Source organism: Epinephelus lanceolatus, chromosome 13 (genome assembly GCF_041903045.1).
Source record: "Epinephelus lanceolatus isolate andai-2023 chromosome 13, ASM4190304v1, whole genome shotgun sequence".
NCBI lineage: Eukaryota > Metazoa > Chordata > Actinopteri > Perciformes > Serranidae > Epinephelus > Epinephelus lanceolatus.
In genome coordinates, this window is record NC_135746.1 from 29,719,727 (window position 1) to 29,738,576 (window position 18,850).

The 18,850-nt window shown below is 40.6% G+C and overlaps 1 protein-coding gene across 1 annotated transcript in view; it reads left to right on the plus strand.

The window, feature by feature from the left end:
• Nucleotides 1-18,850, plus strand: part of plg (plasminogen) — a 23,198-nt gene continuing 4,348 nt past the window's right edge. The window contains exons 1-15 of the mRNA XM_078173967.1: nt 1-133; nt 348-468; nt 2,953-3,088; nt 3,197-3,303; nt 3,593-3,707; nt 3,800-3,939; nt 6,112-6,232; nt 7,340-7,458; nt 9,051-9,213; nt 9,330-9,454; nt 9,561-9,720; nt 9,853-10,037; nt 10,118-10,266; nt 10,407-10,500; nt 18,042-18,156. Of these exons, the coding sequence (XP_078030093.1) occupies nt 420-468; nt 2,953-3,088; nt 3,197-3,303; nt 3,593-3,707; nt 3,800-3,939; nt 6,112-6,232; nt 7,340-7,458; nt 9,051-9,213; nt 9,330-9,454; nt 9,561-9,720; nt 9,853-10,037; nt 10,118-10,266; nt 10,407-10,500; nt 18,042-18,156 (1,778 nt within the window). The 5' untranslated portion in view covers nt 1-133; nt 348-419. The remainder of the gene's footprint in view (nt 134-347; nt 469-2,952; nt 3,089-3,196; nt 3,304-3,592; nt 3,708-3,799; nt 3,940-6,111; nt 6,233-7,339; nt 7,459-9,050; nt 9,214-9,329; nt 9,455-9,560; nt 9,721-9,852; nt 10,038-10,117; nt 10,267-10,406; nt 10,501-18,041; nt 18,157-18,850) is intronic.

Genomic DNA, 18,850 nt, shown 5'->3' on the forward strand with positions numbered 1-18,850 from the left:
AAAAAAGGTCAAAGCTCATAAGCAGTCTAATAAAATGCACTGGAGCTGCTGAAAAGATCCACATCAGCTCGAGAGGTCTGTGGGTGGCTCTCTCCCTGCTCCCCAACTGAAGGTGTCTCCTAACCGAAACAAGGTACGAATTAAACAGATGGTACACTTGAAAATACTCAGTAATATTCAACACATAATGGAGAGGATGATACACTGTGATATTGCTGTGTAACATTAAGTGTTCCAAAATCTCCCATAAACAAGGTTTTTGACCCGTTGCTCTTTTGCCATCCTTGTCGAGCCAATGATTGACTAATGATTGAGCGGTCCTATTTATCTTTCCGACATGCTAAAAGGAGCCCAATAACATACCAGGAGGTACCTCTGTGACTTTGTCGACTATGAGCTGCTAGTATAAGGGCCTCACCATGGACCTGTACAAACTAGCTTTCCTTTTGGGGGCCCTGATCTGCACTGGTAAGATATAATGGCACCTCTGAATGATAAATATGAATACTTCTACTATAACTGTCATTAAATATTCAAAAGTAAGACAATATTTTGCGTCACTGTTCTCATCAGGAAAACCCAGTCCAAACTGATTTTCATCATGTAATCAAGCCAATGTAATCAATTATTATTACTTTTTTTAACATGCAATAATTGGTGCAATTATTTGACTGTGCAATCTTCTTAACACCTCTTTAATGTATGTATTTATTCAGCCTACAATGCGCATTAATGTACATGCTTATGTCAATTCTTATCTTTATTCTGTTGATGTATATACTGTAGTAACCATTATAGCACAGTACATATTTTATATTTCTGAATGTAACACAGTTTACAGTGTTATGTAGCACAACTCATATATCTGTATATTTTTAAACACCCAGCACAGTGAAGATACATATTGTATTATTAACATCTTAAACACCATTGTTAACACTGTAGCATGGTGCACATTTTTGTTTCTATTTTATAGTATTTTATTACTTTATATTTACAGACTTCTATTTCATACTACTATTCTTACTTCTTATAATTCTCTATTCTTTACATCAGAGCAACTGTGACAAATCACAATTTCCCCTCAGAGATTAATAAAGTATTTCAGATTCTGAAGCCAGGATGTATTGAGACAAGACTGGATATACATTAAACACATCTAGTTCACCTTTGATGTGTATACACTTAGTTTACAGTTTAGAGGCAGGTCCAAACAATGGGAAGCAGAGAGGCTGAATATCATCTAGCTAAAAGCAAATTTTTGTCTTCCATTTGGATCCAGAATTTTTTTTTGCAACGTTTATAAAAGCAGGTCTGACAGCGTTCTGTTGGACCACTTGAGTCACCTTCTAAATTTTTAGAAGAACCCTCAGGGCCTGATATCAGATCTTCAGGGAGCAGTTCTACATTTTGTGAAATACACTGAAAACTTTGAGTTAAATAAGAAGATTGATATCATTCATATCTGAAGCTACAGCTAGGAGATGGTTAGCCTAGCTTAGCATTAAAATAGGAAGCAGGGCAACAGAGCTACCCTGCTGCACTTTGTATTTGAATGAGAAACAATGTGTTAGTGAGCTTCAGAGGTGCTGATAGGCACTTTTTTTAACCTTTAGGCAGAGCCGGGCTAGCTGTTTCCTCCAGCTTACAGTTTTTGTGCTAAGCTTAGCTAACCTGCTGCTAGTGTAGCTTCATATTTAGGGCACAGACATCAAAGTCATATCAATCTTCTCATCTCACCCTCAGCAAGAAAGTGAATATAAGTATCTCCCACAATGTAAAATTATTCCTTAAATCTTCTACATGAATTCTTAATGTTCTTTTACTACAACTGTTTTAATGCTGTACTAACTCATTCTATCTTATGTGTCATACCATGTCATTTTACAAGTTAGACCACCAAGATAACTTCCAAATGTCTACTTAAATACTTCCCTGCTTCTGTGCTGGTGTGAACAGCCTTCAGAGTGAAATGCACAAGTTCACTGAATCCTCTTACATAATTCAAAGTCCCTGACCCTCAGACTGATGCACTTCAGAGCACAGACCTGCATGTAATAAATCCCTGAAAGTTTTAACAACTTTTCAAAATCAACAATTTAAAAAAAAAAAAAACAACACTTAACCTGTAGTGAAGTGCTTTAGTGTTTTCTTACCATGTTGTGTATTTGATATGTATGACCTATGAGTGGACAGTTAGTCACTGTCACAATATTGGTCAACTCAGTCAACTTAGTAAACACTGGTTTTTCCTGGCACACTGTTACAATAAGATAACTCAATTTCCAACTATTACTCAATTCCCGTTCATGTAACACCACATCAGCAATTCATTCTCACATTCATTTCATTATAAAATCTAATGCTGGCAAAATTATTAAAACATCAGTTTCTAACAACAGAACTAAATCGACTTGTGATAGTAAATCTGAAGGCTTTTAAACATTTAATTACTTGAATCAGAAATTAATGCGGAAAACAGCAGATTAAATTACTGAACATGGAAAATCATTTAATTATCTCTTCTGTTAGGTAAATTATATATGCATACTGTTAACATATGAATGAATATATGTAGGTAGTGTGTATACCTATTTGTGGTTTTATGTAGTTTTTCTTTTTATCTTTAACCCTTTATTTCCTTTCAAATGTTAAATATCTGGTGAATAACTTGTGCTCTCGATTGCATCTCTCCAGTCCAAGATAGTGAAATACAGTTACAGTTATGTAACTTTGTGTTACTTTACTCATTTAATTATTTAAATCATTTGCAATTAAATGATCTATTTCTTTTTTTACAATTCCTCCTTTATTTTACACAACAGTCTTTCATATAAGAGATCATGACATTTACTACTATTTAACCTCACATGTAAAGCCTGAAACTATTTTTATGATAATTAATTGACTGTATATTTAGCAATTAATTTATATTTTTGTCTGTGATTTCAGTTAGTGGTACTGAGCAGGACGGATACGCCAAAACTGAAGGAGCATGGATCCTCTCGCTGCAGAGGCGAATGTATTCGGCAAACACTGTGGCTGACTGTGCCGCCAAATGTGATGCTGAAACATCCTTCACATGCAGGTAAGTACACAATTTGAAATTATTCTGTAATTATTATGTTTACATCACAATTTAGCCTTTACATTTAAGGCTCAGCATCCTGACCTGACACCTATTGTGTTTTCACAGGTCTTTCATATATAATGAAAAGGACCAAGAGTGTTACACAGCAGGAGCAAACTCTAAAACAGAGACGGTCCTGCGCAGAAGCAGCACAGCGTTATATGAAAAAAAAAGCAAGTCCTTTTGTTTTTTTCTGTCATATATGTGGCCTAAAGTCTTTTTTTTGTTTTGGTTTCCTTTGTTTGTTTCCTATGAATTTAGGAGAAAGCTCTACAAGAGTGCACATACTGTTCTCCAGTTTACATTCTACATGATTTAGCGTCCATTACATTGTGGTTAATGTTTAGCCTTTGCTGTGTGATCAGTGATGTTTGGACCGTATCTGCAAACACAGTGAAGTGATTGCATGATCAAACATGCAATGCTGATAGTGTCCTCTGGTGTATATTTTGTCGTGTCCAGCATACCTCCTGGAGTGTGTAAATGGAGTAGGAACAGATTACAGAGGAACAAAGTCCAAAACAAAAACAGGAAAGATATGTCAGAGATGGGAAGCAAATTACCCACACAGGCCTAAGTATGTATTCACGCATCATCACGTTACTCTACACAGCTCATCGTATCCTTTCATATCTGTTCATCTAAATTTTCTCAATGTGTCTGCTGCAGCATGACACCAAAGTCATATCCTCGAGCAGACCTTGAGTCTAACCTCTGCAGAAACCCTGATTCAGACAGCGGGGGACCCTGGTGTTACACCACTGACTCCAACACCCGCTGGGAACACTGCAATGTACCCAGCTGCACTGGTGAGACTTATTTATGTTGTATTTTTCTCATTTTTGCGTATTTGTGTGTGATATCAATGATGTCAAGGCACAAATACAAACCATTTCTGTGCCATGAATCCAGGGTTTTCCCTGCCTATCTAAGACAAAGGTGGGCTGCCTGGGTGATTTTGGCCGCCGCCTTGGTTAAAGTGTGTGTGTGTGTGTGCGTGTGTATGTGTGTGTGTATGTGCATGGGGGGCATTCAGATGTAGCGTCTTTCGCGTGCACAAACCCATTACTTTCAATGTAGATGCGCGTCATGCGCGCTGACAACCCAAAGCGATGCCATAGTGGTGCGCATTGGGTTCGAGGTGCTTGTTTTTCGTCCGGCGCACAGCTCCACGGACCTGCTTCTCCCTCTGGTGTTGTGTCAGATCCCGGTTCCCCCTCGGGCTGTGTCTCTCCTACTGTTTCCCACGGAGCTCTCCCCGGTTTGAATGGCGGAGGAAGCCTGTATGTGGAAAGATGTCACCTCTGAGATGTAGAATGTGTATTATAGAAGAGAAACACACATTTCAGGACCGCTGACTTGTATCATCAGAACAGACATGTCCTGTGATTTTCAGCCTCCTTTCATATTTAATAGAGGGGGGACAATAGAGTGTGCCAGGGCTGACGTCAAAATCCAGAAGTTTAGCATCGCACTGGTTCCCGGAAGAGAAAGTGAATGTGATTTTTGCATTGCGTTTTGGATTATGTCAGAAAATAAGCTCTGTGGCTAACGCAAGTTTATGATACTTACAGGTTTTGTTCAGCAAATAATCTTAACATATGAACACTTTTCATGCCGCGTTTGAAGCTTAAATGCGATCGCCAGAAGTAAAAAGCTAACGTTAGGCTTTAACGGACTACATGACTACTCCACGGTCGCGTGACTCTTTATGTCACCGTCACTAAGCTTTCAACTGATTTCGGCTGCTTTATTTTAAAAACATTGTATAATGGGGAAATCGGACTGTTTAAGCTAAATAAGAAGCTGTAATGGCGGACTGCCAGCACTCTCGCCTGTTCGGGGGTGATGACGTTTAATGTCCCTGACAGGGTTTGTAGTCATATTGAGCAACTTGTTAGCAACCGCCTTTTTTACGACACGTAAAAGCTTCAAAATTCACAAGTAGGGTATTTACTGATGTGTTTTATGTCGTAGAACAAAACCTGAAACTCGCTTAAGCTTTTGTTAACCACAGACCTTATTTGAGGCATTTTACCAAAATCCCATTCAAAAAACATTGACTTTTAGACGAGAGAACCGGAAGTGCTAAAAGCGCTAACGGAGTTCCGGGTTTACTGGCACACTCTATACCTGACAGTGATATTCTCAGCTGTTAGGATGTGCCTGCTGTAAAGGGTAAATATAATCACAGAAGGCTGAAAATCATATGACATGTTTGTTCTGATTTAGACTCACAAGTCAGTCTTTAGATGCTTTGCTTAACTAAAGACTGATGACTTTCTCCCTGATTTTGTGTTTAGATGGGCGGATACAATTTCAGAGTTTTAAAAAACTTCCTGCATTGCAGAACCAATAGTAAATCCACAGGGCGGTCCTTCGGTGGCTCGCTGAACTCTTGTGCTCGTAAACATAGTCCGACTGTGTTAAAAGTTTTAAATTGTAAGTCTTTCATTTCCACAATACTGTGGATTGAGCACACGTTTGATAAAATGGAGTTAAATCTCTCGGCATACATTTTCAATCTCTCTGTGCGTTTGTTTCCTTGCGGACGAGAAAAGGGGGAGCACACATTTCCGGGAGGGCGTGTCTTTTTCAAAAATGCAAGAGGCGTTGCTTTGTTGCCGGCCGTTTTCTCCGGTGTGTTAAACACACTTTAGAAAGGAGTGTCCCCAGACTATCAGAAGGCGGAGATCTCCGATTGTCTGGTGGTGAGACTAGTTCTGATTATACAAGTCAGCAGTGTAAAGCTCAAGCATGTGGGAGCTTTGCCACCTTGGTCTCGAAAAAACCCAGGGAAAACCCTGTAATCACTCTCTACTCTCCTACAGTAATTACAAACTGTTTCACAGTCTACCTTCTAATTTGAGTGTGAGTTATTCTGAAGTGTAACATTCCGTGTTTAAAGTGTGCTCAAAAGTTTCGACAGTCGACCAATACAGCAGAGAAATTGTGATCAATTGATGCTTGCTCCTTTACAGAGGACTGTATACACTGCAGTGGTGAGGACTACAGAGGGAAAATATCCACTACAGAAAACGGATTCACCTGCCAACGCTGGGACTCCCAGCAACCTCACAACCACGGCTACATCCCCAGCGCGTAAGACTACAAAACAGCACATCAATCTATTCATCAAGCACAAGCAGGATTTGAAGGGATACTCTGCCAATTTTCAACTAGCTCTGTATCATCACAACATGGCTAGTCTGTGTAAATAAACTACAGTAATCTTCCCTCCATCTTACTAGTGCCCAGATCTCCCTGCTCATCTCTCAGCTCAAATCTGCAGGATGATGCAGAACAAAAGGCTCTAGGCCTGTTGCTCGAACTACAAATTGTACTTGTTCACATGGTAAAGGTTTTCCCTGCAGGTTTTCTCCCATAAATCTTTTTATTTCAACCCATACCACAACTTCCCCAAGCTTAACCAAGAAATCACTTTTTGGCAGAAAGCCCTCTTTGCAAACTCCTAACCTTTGTTGTGTGCCTGCCACCATGGACACTAAAAGCGGATCAAGAGAGAAAGCAGTAACCACCATCCCCAAACTCAGACACTGAAAACTAGGGAGTGCTGAGTAATTATAATCAAAGATTCTTTGTTGCCTATTTATCGCCTAAAATGGCTTAAGAAACATATTTTAGTACACTGTCTGGCTGTATTATGACAATTTGTGAACAGGAAGTGGCCGCCATATTGTTTCTGGTATTGTAAAGACAGAATGACAAAACTAAGCAGTACTGACAAAATATGATTGTAAGATTCTGTTAGTGGATTGCCTGTTTCTTGCCTTAAATGTTTTCAGAAACATATTTCAGCTTACCATTTAACTATAAATCAAGATCATTTGTTACCAGCTGGCTGTCATATTGTTTCCTGTGTCAAAACAACAAGCTCGCTTTGCATAATCTGCAAGCCTTTATTTGGCTGGTACGGCGCAGTGCATTCTGGTAGTTGTAGGTTTTCTGCCTCTTGTGCAAGAGTAAATCCTTCAGCCCTTTTCCTCTGTTTTCCATTTCAAAAGTATTTGCATCTTTCTACCGCATAGACAGCCTAGTTTTATGAAAAGAGAATCATTCCAGCAGTGAAATACTTCTTTAATATATAATAAATAAATGTATTCAGGAAATAAAACATTTTCTAGAAGCTAGACATTTTGTGCTAATTATTTATTCTACTGTTCCAATCATTATTTATGCTTCCTCTAGTCTTCCAGAGAAGTATCTTGAGGAGAACTATTGCAGAAACCCCGATGGAGACCCCAAACCATGGTGCTTCACCACCAGCCCATCCAAACGATGGGACTTCTGCAACATACCCCGCTGCAGTAAGTCCTTCTAAGTTTCCATTACTTCTGCCATTTCCCATTTATGTGCTATGTAAGCAGCCGTGCAGTGCATTTTGGTAGCTCCACATTACATTTTGAGAGACAGGGTCACGTTGGAGCTCCTCATTTGTATGAAGTTGAGGTCTAGGCCATGCAAATAAGAGGTGTCCTGCGCAGCTCACGCCTCTGGAAACTCCCAAAAACGTTTAAACTAACGCTTTACTGATCTAAAATGAAGACCGATTCAGCAACTGCATGGCTTTATTCTCACCTCAAATGTTTTCAGATACACATTTTGGTGAACTATTTTTGGAATAAAAGAGAAACATGAGCTGGTGTGTTAGTCTGGTTTAAAAGTGCAGACAGGCCATGAGTGAGAAGGTTCATCCAGTCACACCCATGAGCTTCAAGTGCTGGGAAGTGGTACGACCCCTCACATCCAAAGATGCCCCTGTGGCAATTCGATTTTCTCCAAAACCGTGGGCTGCAGTGTATAACAGACTCACATCTACAGCATGGTTCTCCATTTCCTCTGCCCATCCACATCCACATAGTTAGACAATGCAGGATACGCACAGACATGTGAAAACCCACCATACTGGACCCCATGTGAAGGGGCATGTCTGATGGTATGACATCACTCTGCCCGTGTGGGCACTTGTGACAAATGCATCAAGGATAAATTAGGCATTATACCTGTACAAGCTTCCTTCACTGAGAGTCAGGATCTGAGTCATATTATTCACACATAAGAGTAAACGTGTAAAAATGTGTCTTAGCTGCGCAAATGCAGAATTACGAGGCAATGTAACTGCTAGATGCTTTAACAAGCAACATGGCAAATATAATGGCAGCTTTTAAGAATTTAAAAAGAGGTCGTATGACCACATATCCACGATGAATAATACTAATTAATATTAAATAATTAATACAAATTTGTGTTTTTACATTTTTCTTTTTCAGTCTCATTATTTTTTCATTATTCAACCTTTACTATTAAAAGACCCACTATTGGCCAAAAAAAGAAAAGAAATCTGTCTGGAACTGCAAAACATCTTTGAATAAAGGTAACAGCCTATTAAGTTTAAATCAGCCCATCAACATTACAAATAGGTCTTAAAGAGCATTCATTAATCTGATTTACTACAAGGCAGCTACTCTGCACTTACCTTGTGCAGTATAATCCATGTCTTCCCAACCACATGCATCTTTGCAAAAACCTTAGTATTTAAAACTACACTGAAAGTAAAACTTATCATGCTGTCATCAAAGTCAGACACCAATATGGAGTTTTTTTTGGTGAAAATGCATGTGTTTGGGAAGTACTGAGTATATGACTGAATAAATGAGACTTGGATTATACTGCACGAGTTGTGTGAGAGTCTGTAAATGGATGTTCTGATAGAGTTTACTGATCAATCAATAGATCAATATATTTTCCATGGTGGCATGCGAGACAAAGTTTTCTTGACAAATTCAAGGTAACAGGGAACGACTACCTAAATGTTCAATTTGCAGGTGAAGTATTCCTTTAAAACACTGCTGCTACTTCACTTGTTCTGTATTTAATCCATTTCATCTTCTGCACTCAGCATCCGAGGCTCCCACCATCGTCCCAGAGCTGACCTGTGCCACCGGTGAAGGTGGAGCGTACAGAGGCACGATTGCTGTGACTGAATCTGGCAAAACCTGCCAGAGCTGGTCGGCTCAGACGCCACACAAACACAACCGCACGCCAGAGAACTACCCCTGCAAGTAAGAGCAACTGTAACAGGAAAATGCAGTTTTCCTTTAAAGAGGGACTGATGGGATGCTGCCTTTACTGTTGGGTTTACCTGTTTTCATCATCATCACTGTCTGTTGTTTGTCAGAGGCCTGGAAAACAACTACTGTCGTAACCCCGACAACGAGAGGATGCCCTGGTGTTATACCACTGACGATGGAACTCGCTGGGAGTACTGCAAGGTGCCGAGCTGTGGGGATGCAGCTGGACCAGGTATAACAGTGATCAGAGAAGATGATTTCTTATCACAATAATGACAGCGGTATTGAAGGTAGAGAGTATAACTGACTTATAAATGATTTGCTGTCTCTTGCTGCAGATGAGCCAGTGATCCCCCCAGAGGAGGAGGACTGCTATGAGGAGGATGGGACAAATTACCGTGGCGTAACATCAGAGACAATCAGTGGAAAAAGATGTCAAAGCTGGAGCTCCATGACTCCTCACAGCCACAAAAAAACTCCACAGAACTTCCCTAAAGCGTGAGATTCAAATGGCAATAACAAGCCAACATCGGTGGCTCCTTTCCTGGTTTAATTCTAGGAATAAAACATAAAACCGTGTAGGTCATTGGTTCCTGCTGTCCTGAAGTTCCAGGTTTTCTTTTTCAACAGGGACCTCAGGAGGAATCTGTGCAGAAACCCTGACGGAGACCGAGCTCCCTGGTGTTACACCACAGACCCCAGTGTCCGCTGGGAGTACTGCAACTTGGAGAAATGCCCCACCACTCCTTCAGTAGGCGCAACCACAACGAAACCTCCAAATCCCTCCACCCCCACCCGGACCCCACCAGAGAAAGGTAATTAAACTTTTTAAATATGTACTTTATTTTGTTTTATCCCTCATTCACCAACTTGTTTTCCTCTGTTGCTGAGTTAGACTGCAAGATTGGAAATGGAGTTACGTACCGTGGTCCAACCTCTATCACTGTTCTGGGCGTGACCTGCCAGGCCTGGAGTGCTCAGAGCCCGCACACACACAACAGCTTCACCCCACAATCTCACCCCACCAAGGGTCTGGAAGGAAATGTAAGTGTGTTTGTGCTCCTGTATGAACATTCTGTGCTGAAGACTTTTGAAGTGGTGATATTTCATTTTCAATTTCATGATGCTAGTAAGTAATTATATGTTTCAAGTTAAATGATTCTCTCCTTGTGTGTCAACATCAGAGCTGCAGAAACCCAGATGGCGATGTGAACGGACCGTGGTGCTACACTACAGACAGGAACAAGAAATGGGACTACTGTCAGATCCCCGACTGCGGTATGTCAACAATATTTGTATGTAGGACATCACAGTTGGATACGAAACTCTTTAACCACATTACAATAATTCAGAAAAAAATTCACATACCATAGAACTAACATGCTGAGCCTTAATACTAAATGTATGCATGTTAACATTCTAGTTGTAATGACGGTATGATCCACTATGGAGCTGAAGCAGTAAGTCATAAAATTGATTAGAAAACAGAAAAACAATTGGCCAGTATTTTGATAATATGTTAATCTTTGTGAAAATGCCATAAATTCATTTCTTAATGAATTTAAGAAATTCATTGCACAGCACATGTTGTCCTGGTGAAATGTGTGGTTTGGTCTAGGCCCTAATTAACAACTAACAAGAGCTTGGTTCACAATCAATATGAAAAGGATGCTGGTCTTACTTGAACCCCAGTAAACCAAGCCCCCAGGAACAGCAGAGGGCTTTGAGGCCAATTTGACATTGCCGCAAAATTGTCAAATTACAACTTCCATATAATATCTTTAAATTTATCAACACTCAAAAGGATACTCTGTACTACTACTGCACATGCTCAATGGGGTCCACTATGAGGAAGGTCTTAATTATTATGGATCCCATTATTTTTCTTGGAAAAGCAGTGGGACTGTGCAGTGATACTCCTCACACTCAGTGTGTTTACCTGCATAGTTAAGTGGAGCTATGGTTATAGCTCAACTAGGCTATTTAACTGGACTACTGTCCTTGTCCCGGTATACAAGCACGGCTGGGGAATGGATTAATTGACTCAAGTATGTCTCACTCTGCTCGATAGGTGGCAATATGCCCCCTTTCAGCTTGTTAGTATTGGACCTTTCTCCATTTGACCTGACCAGACCAAACAATCGACAAAACAAGTTTGCTACGTTTAGCTAGTGGCAAAAAGTATTGTAAAATATTTAACTCTTTTAGCTGACACAGCATGAAATGTGTCTCCTCATCCGTCCAAAATTGCCCAGCTCTAAATGAATGACGCCATGTTGTTCCTAACTTCTTCTGTTACGCATTTAATGCTATTCGATTTCTGGGGTCAAAGCCCAGGACAGAAACTGTGGAGCATGCACCAAGCGCCTTGGCCAGTTTGGAAACACTTGCCTGTATACATGCTGGATTATTTCAACTCTCAATCACATCATCTGGGTGTGTTAGTCTGACTGTGAGAAAAAACAATTTAGTAAGATTTCAGTTGGACTAACATGTTTATGTGTATTTTAAATGTCTGCTTTTGGTCGGACTAACATAATAAATGGATTTTCCTAATGTTCTGTAAACATACTGACTGATGCGTCGGGGTTGGAGGCAGTTAGGGCAAAGAGGTCATGGTTAGTGCTAGTACTAGGAGATCACAGCACTTGCCAAGCGTGAATTGCCAAGAAAAGAAGGGGGATCTAGAATGACGAGGAAGATCCAGGTAATTTTGTATCCGAAAGTCAAACTTTTTTGCTGCCACGGAAAGTTGCCACTGAGCAACTTTCATAGGAATGACACCCCCGACGCTGTATTGAGAGGCCGTTTACACGTACACAGTGATTTTGATAAACGGAGACATCTTCCTTCGTTTGTGCCCTTCGTTTACACGCAAACGGAGATTTCTCCTCTGAAAACGAGTCTTTCTAAAAACTCCGGCCAGAGTGGAGATTTTGGAAAACTCCAGTTGCGCGTTTGCATGTAAACTGAGATAAACGGAGATAAACGGAGTTATAGGCAGCTGACGTCACAGTATGCGCCGGAACTTGCGCCTGTGTCAAAAGTGCGACCTATGTTGCTATGGTGACAATGGATACATGGAAGGCTTGAGCTTCTCGTTACACTGCCACCTACAGGTTTGGCATGCTCTTGTGTATATATACACAGGTAAGTGTAAACGAAGATCTTTTTGAAAACGGAGACGGTGAAATGTCCGTTTATGAAAATAGCCGGCAACGTGTAAACGGCCTCTGAGTTCTCTTTGTACAACCATGGAGTGAAGTCACTGAGCTTTCTGCCATGGCTCCACTCATCCTGCAGTGTTGCCCACTCAAGTGATGTTATGATGGTAAATAGAACATCTTAAGGTTTTGGGGAATAAGTTAAACAAAATAAGCAATTTGAAAAAAATTATCTTTGGCACCGAGAAATTGTGACTGGCAATTTTCACTGGCAATCTTCTGACACGTTTTCTTCAGGCTTATCAGTTAATCAAAAAGATATGATTAACAGAATATGGAAATAATCATTAGTTGCAGCTATTAAGTATTTTAGTAATCGGGTATTCTACTGAGTAATCCATTGATTGGGTAATCAGCTAAGAAATACTCTTGCTTTATTAAATAACAACAATAAATATTCATTCATTTTCCCTAACCACTTATCCTGTTAGGGGTTACTGGAGGCTGGAGCCTGTCACAGCGGGGTACACCCTGGACAGGTCGCCAGACTATCACAGGGCTGACACATAGGCCCTGTTTAGACGACAACGGTTTCTCTAAAAATGAAAAGTCTGTCCTTTGTGTTTTAAAAAACTTCTGCGTTTATATGACGACGTTATTGAAACGATCCCCGTTCACACAGAGCTGAAAAATCTACTGGAAAGCTGTAGTATGCACGGCAGGCCAATGGGTGGCAGTGTAAATTTGCAAAGCAACACCACGGCATGACGCCATGCGCCTGCGCTGAAGTGCCTTCCTCTACAACGTGGTGATTACAAACCAAAACAAAGAAGACACAATGGCGAAAGCATGCACAGATAACTTTGTCTGGATGGACGACGAGGTGGAGTTGCTACAGTAACAGATCTACACTTCAAATCAACAGGGTGAGCAGCACAAACAGAGCTCGGCATTGTTGTTGTGACGGTCGGCATGCCTGGTGACTGGAACCGTAATGCGCATGTGCGAAAAGTCTCTGTTTTCAGAGGAACTGCATATTGCACGTTTACATGACAACAGAGATGCTGCCGTTTCCAAAAAGTTGCACTCTGGAACCCATTTTTAAAACGTTGCGTTTTCAGGCACCCAAAACGCTGCTGTCGTGGAAACGATCGGCCAAAACGCAACTAAAGTTTACTGTTTTCGGTTTAAATCATATAAACGGGGCCATAGAGACAGACAACCATTCACACTCACATTCACACTACGGCCAATTTAGAGTCCCCAATTAACCTGCATGTCTTTGGACTGTGGGAGGAAGCCGGAGTACCCAGAGAAAACCCACACTGACACAGGGGGGCATGTTATGCATCACTGTGGCAGAAGTAGGCCTGTTAGTGTTCTTGTGTGTATGTAACTATCCCAATAACAACATGAATGGAACACAGGCTTTTAGAAAGTGACTACCGCATTTAATTTCCTGTGTTTTGTTCCTGAGTTAGCTAACATTAGGCTTTGCTCAAGAATTAAAACACACAAAATAAATTCCTGCAGTTAATTTATGAAAGCCTAACTAGCTGCCATATTAACTTACATTCTCAAAAATGGAAATGACTTTATACCAGCTGTGTTGCCGCAGTGCAGGCAGTTTGTACAGATGAATGGTGGCTGGCTGTCCTCCATGTTGCTCGAAGCTCTCCCGCTCATTCGCTGGCGGGTCACCGGGTCTTAAGTCTTCTGGTGGACTTCAGCGTTGGATGAGGGGAGCTGCGGCCCTGGCAGCCTGGAGGGTTGTCCAAGGCGTTGTCCGTTGAAACTGCACTGCGCTGTATAATTTGCCATAAACAAGGTATATGCTTTTGGAGCTCTCATCTCAACTAGCAATCATATTGCTATGCTTACAGTTAATGTTACTTTCTGTCGGCCGACTCCCTTGACCCATTGCTCTCCCTTGGTATGCTGAAATGTTGACGCCATTTTGTTGTAGTAAGCTAGCTCGGCTTTACAACAGAGGTACTGTACATTTTTTCGTTTTGTTTCAGTTTGAACTGAACCCAAACTATGATGCTGTTTGCTCTGGTCTGTCGCTTCTCTTCCCTCTCTCCAATTAAATCTGCGCCGTCTTCACCTCACCTGTCCACAGCCATCATCCGTGCTTCTTCTTCTTCTTCTTCCTTTTTTAACGGCAGCTTCCCGGGTGTTACACTACCGCCATCTTGTGGAGTTACTTAACTCCCACAACGTCCAGTTAAATTCTCTTCACCAGTCCTTCTTAGTAGAAAGCTGACCAGGCATCTCATGCTTTGTCCACCACCCCCAAAGCTCAATATATCCTTAATTCTTCTTCTTTGCTCTCCTTTTCTTCCACCATGTCCTTCCTCTCTTTTACATAATCTTCATATAATTAGTATGCTCTACTGTCTTTTTATATTTGATATTTATTTCGAATATGTGTAGGAACAAAACTATCAAACAAAGGACATGGACATACAAACAAGCAGACAGACAGAAATAAATTAGTATTAACTTATTACTATAACTTATTGTCAGTGTCTAGTTACTTGGATTTACACATTCAAAGAGTAGTGGGAGGAAGTAGGCCTATAAACTTATTAAATCCCACCCCCAGTCATTGAGTGAAATGGCACAGACAGCTTCCTTATAGATAAACCTATACCTAAGACTTTTCTAAATATACCATTGTTATTACCTTTGAAATTTGTCACACAAAAAATAACCCGTGTATGAGTATATAATAGTAATTACCACATATCTGTCTTACAAAAACACATCTTAGTATATAATATAAATTACCCATCACTTACAAGTATAAACCAGTCCAAATGTATGATTTATAATACTACTGGCATTGCCTACAAGCTGGTTGGATGTTTCCCCATAGCATGAAGCGTACTCTTGAGCTGACCTCTTCTCATCCTGGTGATGACTGTTTTTTCTTTCTCATTTCCCTCTCAACTTCCCCCACTACTGACTTTACTTTGAATAGAGTATCTTCCTCTGACTTCCTGATCTCAGTGCTGCTGGCATGCTTTATTGATCTCTCTCCATACAATGCCGTTACCTTCTGATTTTGATAGCTTATTATTTGTGTCTGTGACTTCTTTTTTCATAGTCTGCTTGGCAATTCTGTCAACCCTGTCACTTCCCACAGTGCCTACGTGAGCAGGAACCCACATAAATATGACCTCAGTGCCCTGTCTTCGTATTCTGCCATGTACTATTGTAACTTCATACATGAAATCTTGACGTTACTGTTAATGCCTGATATGTACAGAGCAAAGACTGAATCACTGCAAACTGTAATTTGTCTTAGATTGTTTCTTTCAACTCATTCTAATGCCATCAACATGGCATACAGCTCAACTGTGTACACACTCAGGCAGTATGATGTTCGTCTCCGGATCTCTATTTTGTAACTGGGAACTACCACTGCAGAGCCTGTATTCACTGTATCTAGGTCCTTTAACCCATCTGTAAAAACCTGCACGTAGTCTTTATACTTTTTCCTGATATTTGTAAAACTCACTAGATCAGCATTCTTTTTTTGTTCCCCCTTAATTTATCTCCATATCAACCACCACTGCCTCCATCATCCATACATTTTTCAAGATTTCAAGATTCTGCCTCTCATCTTTAAGATGCTTCATGATCAAGCCCTTTCCCACCTGTCTGAACTCCTTCATATCTACACACTCTCCTGTACTCTTAGATCCTCTTCTGCAATCCAGCTCACATTACCATCTGCCTGCTTGACCAACACATTATCACTCCAACCTCGTCACATATTGATGTTTGTTGATGGACTTTCCACGTCCAGATACGATGTAAAAGGTACCATGGGTGCGTTGGTTGTTGATATTCTGGGACACCGTGTCAAGTTCTGCCTGTTACATGCATTGTCTTCTTTCAAAATACACTTCCGTTTTCACAGCAAATTTAATGTTTACACACAGTCTCTTTCAAAATAAATGCACAACATCTGTACAACACCGCCAATTGACGATTGACAATTGATTGCTTTTTTTCCCTTTAACAACAAACACACGTGGTTAGGTTTGGGAAAAAGAACAGGCTTTTGCTTTAGAATCTTACAGGAAGCAAACACCGCTCTCTTGGGTGAAAGTCTGTGTTTGTTGGACCCATCCACCACCTCTCCCGCCTGCCCCAGTCGGATTTTCACCTCCTTAACTTTCGTCCTTGTCCCGCCCTGTTTCCCCTGATGATGCCAAGCGCAATTAAACTATAGTGGCAACAGGCCGCGTATCATGCCGATGTTAAAGGATGTCTTTTTTTGTTGGTTTCTGACATCACAAGTCATTGCCCAAGCGCCGGATTTCGACGACTTCAGAGTGTGACCGGGCTCGTTTGACTACCATGGGTTCTAGAGCCTTCAGCCATTCTGCCCACTGCCTCTTGAACTCTCCCCCTTACAACATTCGCAATATTGACTCCCTTTCCATTTTCAAATCCCGTCTGAAAACACACCTTTTCAAGCTGACATATTTGGTCTGATTTAATGGAGACACGCATATGGTGACCTGCACTGTTGATGATTTTATACCTGATATTTAATATTACGATTTTTGTCTGTTTTTTTTTTTGTCAACTTTTATTGTATAAAACAGAATTGTTTGATTTTATGATCTATGGTTACATTGCTGCTTGGTTTTTTAACTGTGTCCTGTAAGGAGTCCTTGAGTGCTGCTGCATCTCCTGTCCAACCAAAAATTTTTTTTGCTCCCTTATTTTTTTCCAGCTAGCCTACAACACTCTTTTAGTTGGATGACTTTTTCCATGCCCCCTCAGATTTTGTCATCTGTGCAAAACACAGTGGGCTGTATACAGTTGGATTAAACAGGGTCCATGTCATTGGTTCGACAGCCCATTTGTTCGACATCCCATTAGTCCGACTGTCTGCGGTGCTGAACGGCTCGCAGCAGGCATATGGTGCACCGCGACCGGCTCTGGGTCAGCTGGGAAAGGCTTGAGGCAAAGCAGGCTCACGGCTTATGTGTTTGCCACTTTCTTTTTCATTTTAACCCACACCATGATCTTTTCCTGACCCTAACCAAGTGGTTTTTGTGCCTAAACCTAACCAGACATTAACCACAGGGCATCATGATGATTTCGGAACAGACTTTGGAACAATGGGTTTAATATGGTCGGAACAATGGGACGTCGAACGAATGGGATGTCGAACCAATGGGCAGTTCCTGATGAAACAAAGCTTCAATACAAAGAATTTGTATCAATGGTTTTCAGTTATCGAGTTACTTGAGTTTCTTTAGGAATTGTTTCAGCCCTAGTTGCAGCCCTAGCTCAGTAGTTATTTTGCTCCAAGCATAGCTGAGTGCTTAGTTACACATGACTGATAAAAGCTGTTAAAATGGCCACAGTACAAGGGATAAACTATTATGATTTAACATGACTTCAGGTCAAGCTTTACAACTTCTTTTGTGGTAAAGATCTGATAATGGAATCCATTTTTGTCCATCCAACAGTTTCATTGTTTTGTTTGTAATGAGCATTAGCCTCACAGGCTGCTTGCTGTGGCTGTTAACTTTTATTGTTGTTAAATGATACCATTTCAACCCAATTTAATATTTGTGTTTTGCTTCTCTGGTGAGAATTCATGACTGTGAACTTTCTTTATAGCTGGAATGGACTGTGGGACGCCAGTTGTCAAACCAAAGCGCTGTTTCGGTCGGATCGTGGGAGGATGCGTGTCTAAAGCTCACTCGTGGCCCTGGCAAATCAGCCTCAGGACCAAGTGAGTAGGACAAGGGACTTACAACATATATGCAAAATAAGATAAAAGTATAGGTAATGGGTTCCAGAGGTCACAGAGATAACCAGCAGTGTCTCTAAAAGATAATTACCCAGCGATGTTGGAAAACCTAGACAATCACAACTTGGGGAACTGGTTAAACTTTTTTTTTTTTTTGTTCATTTTTTTTTAGTACCTGAATTTTTTTTCTTTGAGGGGACTGGAAATTTCAGAACAGCAGTAAATATCTTCAAATGACCTTCTGGGTTTTTCATACATCACCGGTTAATTATATTCTAGAAAAATGGATGGTTACCCTGTGTCCCTGCACAGACTGGTGGCTAACAATGACCAATATTTTGATAATTGGACTGTGGTATAATATATTTAATCTGCAAAATAAGGCTCATATTTCCCCAACCATGACCCTCATTTATTCATATTGTTAAAATCCAAAAAAGGACCATGAACCAAATTACCAAACTAAGTGAAAAGGCTATGTTTAAACTGCACCAACTGTAATTTTGCTAAAGCAGGAATGTGTATTGTCTTGTGATCCAACAGCCTGTTACAGCTACAGTACTGCCTTGAAATTAAAAAAATCTCAAGGGGTTTATCTTTAAATGTTGAACTAATAATTGATATTTAAAAAGGCCATATAATACCTCTCTTCTGCCCTACTCTTAAATACATTCTG